Below are 6,511 nucleotides of genomic sequence, written 5' to 3' on the forward strand. Positions count from 1 at the left end.
CGTATTTTCCCCTTCCGACGGCAGCAGGTGCTAAAGCGTCTAACCAATGAAAATTGTACACAAGAAAATCGACGACTTTTGACGGGTTGCGTTCTCCTTGTGTTTGTTGCTCCTAGCTGTAAGGTATCTCTAGCAACCTTGGCTGTAAGGCGCTGGCGTCAGTGGCGTGATGCCTTTCGCTGGATTTGAAAGTTTAATTTTTGGGATTTCCAGCAGAATCTAGGGTACTAGGTCTATATTATCTTTTGGTATTAGCCTAGCCGATACTATAAAAAAAGCACTTGTAATAGGCCTTTCTATAAATTAACGCGGCCTTCTTGTTTACTCTTTTATTCTCACTTCTACAATGCTCTCCCACTAAAGAGAGCGAATCAATTCGTCCATAGGTTTGACTGCACAATTTCAAGAACAAGTTGGGAGTCGTAGCGAATTTATGACAAGGTATATTTGGAACATCGAAGGCTCGAAGTGCCATTCCATTCCATTACTCTCGAAACAGCACCTGCGCATGCGCCTGTGGCGGGGAAACGGAAACGTGGAGGGCGACTGAGATTTGAGTTAGAGGGGGAATGAAAGTGGGATCAGCGCCTGAGCAACTACTACCTTTCCCACCTGCATCATGACTTGCTGCGTTGCCCTTTAATATGATGCTCTCTACGTCAGGAGAAAGAGCTTTAATAGAGTAATATCGACGTGACGTTTGTCGACGTCACCCATGCTTTTTCCTATAGATAAAAAACTGCCCTAAAAATGGCGGCCATAGCCCAAAGCTATAGAGCGATACTACTCTATAGAATATTATTTTCACGCGCGATAGACGTGAGTACTGTAAAATAGATGCTTAAATAAAACCTCCTTCAAGGAAATCGCCAAGAAGTAATATTTCCGAAAGCCAGGACCTGCAATATCTGTTTATATTGTGCTTTTGAAATTATGGAAACTTTTCACCAGTAAACCGAACTTCCGGTTTTTTCTAAGCCTTATTTTGTCAATAAAGCTACTTGGTTAAAAGGGAACACTGTCTTATTGCATACCGTATATTTTATTATTATTATTTTAACAAGCACTATATGAACAGTGACCACTTGCAGGTCTTGGCTCTTGGAAATATTACTTTTTGATTGAAGCACCTATTCAAGGTCTCTCAATCATAAGACTTATTAAAGCTAAACAATAAGGTAGACGGCAACATTTTCAAGCTAAGCGAATATAAGGACCACCTGCCTGACCCTTAAAAAAAACCAGAGATAAGTTTAAAAAACATTTTATTTGCCGTATAATAGAAAAAATAATTAAGACAATAAATTTACCAGCTTGAAATTCAAATAAGTAACAGAAGAATTTAATTTTTTTGATAAAAACAATACAAAATGAAGATTATCACCAAATTGCTGTGACAATTGGCTGATAAATACAAGCTTCAATGTGAATGATGATTATGAATGCTTTCATTTCCCTATTTTAAGAAAAAGTTTAATCCAAGATAGTTTGTAAATAAACTTAAGTTTTCCAACTAAAACCTACCAATGGTAGTGGGCAAACTTCAAAATGGCAATTTACATTTTTAAGTGCTTTTCTTCTCCTCAGTTGAATCTTCTCGACTTTTAAGTTAACTAATAAAATTAGAACCTCTCCAAAAATATTCCAAAACCACAAGTAACAAAAAAACAAGTATGACACTAGGATTTTACTAATCTTTTCTTCACAATGGCACCAAAAAAATATAAATTATTATAATCACTTCCAGCCACCATTTTATTTCATGGATTAGTGTAATTTCATATACTTTCAAAATGAGAACTGATCATTTGCTTTGGCAAAATAATGAATTATTGAATTAGAACATAACATTATTTATTAAAAGCTCTTGTTTCGTCTCTAAAGGTTCAAATTGGAGATCCAAAAATGGGAAAGAAGAAACTTCGAAAGATTAACTTCCAGATTAGGGATTTGTTAGTTCATACATTTTTTCCCAATAGAAATGGTGGTAGAAAAAAAAATTGATGTGTCATACTTATGATGTTATGTTACTTATACAAAAATGTAATTAATATGAAAAATATTACCCTTTCCCATCAGATCTTTCACTTCCATCAGACTTTTTATCATCTTTATCTTAAAAAGTATGAACAAAATTTGAGACATTCTGCCAAACCAACAAACTTTATTCGCAAAAGAACTTTATAGAAAACCTTTAGGGTCGTCATCCTTCTTGCTACCAGAGTCTTTATCTTTATCAGCACTACCACCGCTGGTTCCTTCCTCTATTTTGATCTTCTTCTTGGGTCTGTGACTTCTGCTGTCCCGCCGCCCTTCTCCCTCATCCTCACTATCTGAAAATTCCTCTTCGCAAGCTATTCTTCTATCTGATGCTCTAATGCTTATCCTTTCATCCGGATTTTGTTTATCCTCATCTTCGCTATCTTGATCAATAGCGTCTTCGGGTATTGCTGTGAATAACAATTGTTTTTAATTGAGGGAAAAAAATACTTTTTTTGGGGGGTTTTACGTTGCATCTGAACACCAGGTGCGTGCGGTAGCATCCTGAGATTTTCAAAAAGCCTGGTTCTATAAAGAAAATATCATGTTGTTTTACAAAACTATAACTATCATGAAGAACATATTTAGGTTACTGATAATATACTAGTGGACCCTAGAATTGTGGACTTATATGGAACTTTTATGAAACTAATTATTAACGTTTTATCAAAACGAGAAATTAAGTTGTTTTGATGAATGATACTAGTTGGAAGATACAAATGGGAAATTAAATTTCTACTTGACAGAATATTGTAGCATTATGCCAACAGGCCTGAGTCATACATTTTCAGTACCATAAATAAGTTATTTGTAACATAATATCAGAAATATGACACCTAATTCTCCCAACAGTAATTTTTCTATTAATAATCTGTATGACCTTATAAATCATAATGGAGTAACTGAGGCTAACTCCATGTACAACAACGGAAAATAGATTACTATTTGAATTTAACAAAAAGCTTTTTTGAATGTAAAAACAACTTTTTTTTAACAAAATAATGAATTACTGAATTTAAATTTCTTGCTTTCGAATTTTAGGCTTTAGCAAAATTTTTCTCATAGTTATTGCTATCAAATACAATTTTTTAAAAAGAACAGAGGGAAGGTGATAAACTCATTAACCAATATTTATGTCATACTTATTCCATTATATTACATATGTTAATATTAATACATTTCAACATGTGGGTGCACTTACTTAATTTTTTCGAGGTATTCAGGAGTATTCTGATTGCCCATATTGGAAGGACTGATATGTAGTTTGAAATCAGGTCCAAAATATTCAAAGTAGTCATTGTATGGAAGCTCTAAATTAGATGATTATTAGGTTATGTTATGAGTAATAGTTTTTCAATCAAAGTTACCATTTGCAATATCCCCTCCTAAAGAAACAGCAGTCTCATAGGTCCAGCATCTAGCTACGTTTCTGATGGTGTAGCCACCTCCTCCTAGTTGCAGCAACGGCAGATTGTACTTCTTAACAAAATCTACACATTTCCCATGCCCTTTCAGAGTTAAATTAAAGCAACCCAAGCGATCGCCTGATAACGAATCGGCTCCACACTGTAGCACAACTGCACTTGGTTGATACATTTCCATTACTTTTGATATAAGCTGTAAATGAAGGTATTTATAAACCTGAATTCCATTATATCATAAATTAAACTCAAAACTTCCCAATAAATGTCATTAGTGTTTGAAAATGTATTTTATAAAATAACCTAAATTAGGGTTTTAAAACTAAGATACATTATAGTCTCCCCTCTTTAGCATGGTAAATTACTCTGTACTTTTAGTATTTTCCATATGCCTGCTAAAGATTCGCTCCGAATCTATCTCCAACAACAATGATCTGACCCCAGGGAAATTATTTCCTCTATAACTCATATGTATTAACAATATCACTTTAATAGAATGTGGATAGTTTCAAGTAAATGTGATAAAAATCTAGCTAAATTATGAATTAGTCAGGACTAATATAGGGACATTTGGGCTCCGCAAATACTTTTCCTCCGATCCCTCTCTAGGCAGGAAAGTGTGTAGCTCACTCTACCCATGTGCAAAGATACCACAAGTAGTGGACATTTTTTTAAATATGAGAAGCTATATGCGTCTACTGTTTTTAACAAAGCCTCTCCTTGTGATGCCTCTGCACAGTCATTGCTACTCATATTTTTTCCAATAGAGGGATAAGAATAAGTGTTTCACACTTGCTAAATAAATTCAGTGGAACTGAAACGTCCAATGACTAAATTTGGATATCTTTAACTGCTGTCCAACACGAAGTAAAGACTTTGATCATTACAATAGGAATATTATTGAGATAAAGAAAACCAACACACCGGTTGAAATATGCTTTCATATGAATCATCATCAATTCCATCTCTTAAAGGAAAATTAACAGCATAATATTTCCCCTTTCCAGCTCCGATATCCTGTATAAGAGTTTTAATGCCTTTACAAGCTTAGACGTAGTTAAATTTTTGAGAAAATTACTCTGAGATCACCGGTTCCAGGGAAATATTCTCCGTATTTATGAAAGGAAACAGTCATAACGCGATCTGTAGTGTAAAAGGCCTCCTCAACTCCATCACCATGATGAATATCGATATCGATGTATAAAACTCTTTGGTGGTATCTAAAAATAGGAAAGGTTCAATGTAGATTATTTATTTCATTCTCAAGTAAGTATATTTTTCAGTAAGAGTAAAGAACGGTAACGTACTTTAAAAGTTCTAAAATAGCTAAAACTATATCATTAACGTAACAAAAACCCGAGGCTTCAGATTTTTTGGCGTGATGCAGTCCACCTGCCCAATTAATAGCAATATCAGCAGCTTGTTTGTTTAGTTTGACTGCACCAGCTTTATTTGAATACATTGAGAAAAGATTAGTCAAAGAGTAACTTTAATATATAACACAAGTCTATAATATTGTTCCATAAGTATTTCATTTTGACATACATTATATTGATAGCTATTCATAAAGTAATGTAAACAGAGAAAGAAAAACACCCTTTAGTAAAGAGTTCTCTAACGTTACATGAGAAGCCAGACTGAGTGGATGCCAAACTGCAAGGAAGCTCATTGTAAAGTTTGTTGCAAAAAGCTTGATAAAAATTTACCATGTGAAGAATAGAATTGTTATACTTATGAAACAATATTACAGACTTATGGCATTTATTATTTAATTCAGTACCAACTGAGCCACCAGTAGATAACTGACAAAATTCATAGAGTCCATCAAAAACAGGACAATCTTCGCCAACATTAACTAATAGAATTTTTTATTAATGATTTGTGAAATATTAATATAAGTATAAATATAATTATAAATAAAATTAATGATGTTGTAGCTTACACCTCTGCATTTGTTTATTATATTCTGACATATTATCGGGTCTTATAGATCTTAAGAATCTTATATAATCATCGCTATGATATTTTGTCATTTCCTCTTGCGTCGCTTTATGGGGGCGCTAGAATTACGTGAAGAAATTGAAAACACATACAAAAGGAGATAGTCTTAATTATAGCAATAATTCATACATATATTTCCATTTTCCTATAGAGACCATAGTTCAATATTAGGTTATGGGTCATACGTATTCTGTGGGGTTTCATCGGATGTCCTTGTCCATAATAATAGTTTCCAACATCCCCTAAAAATGACAAGCAATCACTGAATGTTTAATTATGAACTTAAGATAAGGCGAAGGAAAGTTACGGTGTATATATATAGGTTTAAAGTTAGATTGTACAATAAGGAAGTTATTATAAACTTCTAGTATATTTCACGTGCGGTTTTAATTTCCTATAGAATAAAACAAGTAAAAATATCAATATCTATTATCTACAGCCTACAGAAATTACCATAGCACTGGTACATTTTACAAGGCTTAGATAACAAAGGAATAAATAAAAAAGTAACTATTAGAAATTAAAAACATTTGAACCTTACCATCGTAATAATAACAAACTCGTTTTTTAGAATGACCCGAACTAGCCATCTTAATAACTATCTCACTTACAATTTAAACGAAAAATTATAGTTTATTCATAGAATAACGCGGTAAGAAAGCGATTCGCATCATCTGCTAATTTCAAAAACAGTGATGCCGGGCAACAGACATGAAAGTTTCAGCTTTCTTTGGTTTCAGCACAGAATATACTATTGTCCCTGGTTTCAGCAAAGATAATATAGTCTTTGTTTTCAGCATGTTTTCAGCAACTCCTTTAGGTATTTTCATGCACTACCAAGGTGGCAACAGTACTGTTTCATGAATTGATGAAACTGTCAAAGTTGTCATCGAAGCTTAGCTGTTGCTTCTGTAATACAATACCATTTTTAATAAAATTTTGAATTTAAATTTTAAATCGATAATTTATGCACGTCAAGTAGCCGCATAATTATTTTTTTTGCATAGTATTTAGTTAATAAATATTTCCAAATGAAATAATTGAGCATT

General features: G+C 33.2%; 1 protein-coding gene across 2 annotated transcripts; it reads right to left on the bottom strand.

The window, feature by feature from the left end:
- Window positions 1-1,248: 1,248 nt before the first annotated feature.
- HDAC1 (histone deacetylase 1) lies at window positions 1,249-6,179 on the bottom strand. 2 transcript variants are annotated; one of them, XM_090180820.1, is made up of 14 exons: window positions 6,004-6,176; window positions 5,592-5,704; window positions 5,404-5,521; window positions 5,242-5,316; window positions 4,769-4,907; window positions 4,540-4,681; window positions 4,386-4,478; window positions 3,408-3,657; window positions 3,242-3,350; window positions 2,510-2,568; window positions 2,193-2,450; window positions 2,067-2,115; window positions 1,525-1,601; window positions 1,249-1,456 (listed from the first exon to the last, which is right to left on the bottom strand). In XM_090180820.1, the coding sequence occupies exons 1-13, from the start codon at window positions 6,050-6,052 to the stop codon at window positions 1,565-1,567; spliced, it is 1,491 nt and encodes a 496-aa protein (XP_090036946.1). In that variant the 5' UTR covers window positions 6,053-6,176; the 3' UTR covers window positions 1,249-1,456; window positions 1,525-1,564. The 2 variants fall into 2 exon arrangements, with proteins under 2 accessions (XP_090036946.1, XP_090036947.1); XM_090180821.1 differs by lacking the exon at window positions 1,249-1,456 and having other exon boundaries at window positions 1,541-1,613; window positions 6,004-6,179.
- Window positions 6,180-6,511: the final 332 nt, after the last annotated feature.

This window comes from Leiobunum rupestre, chromosome 7, assembly GCF_980474605.1.
Source record: "Leiobunum rupestre chromosome 7, qqLeiRupe1.1.hap1, whole genome shotgun sequence".
NCBI lineage: Eukaryota > Metazoa > Arthropoda > Arachnida > Opiliones > Sclerosomatidae > Leiobunum > Leiobunum rupestre.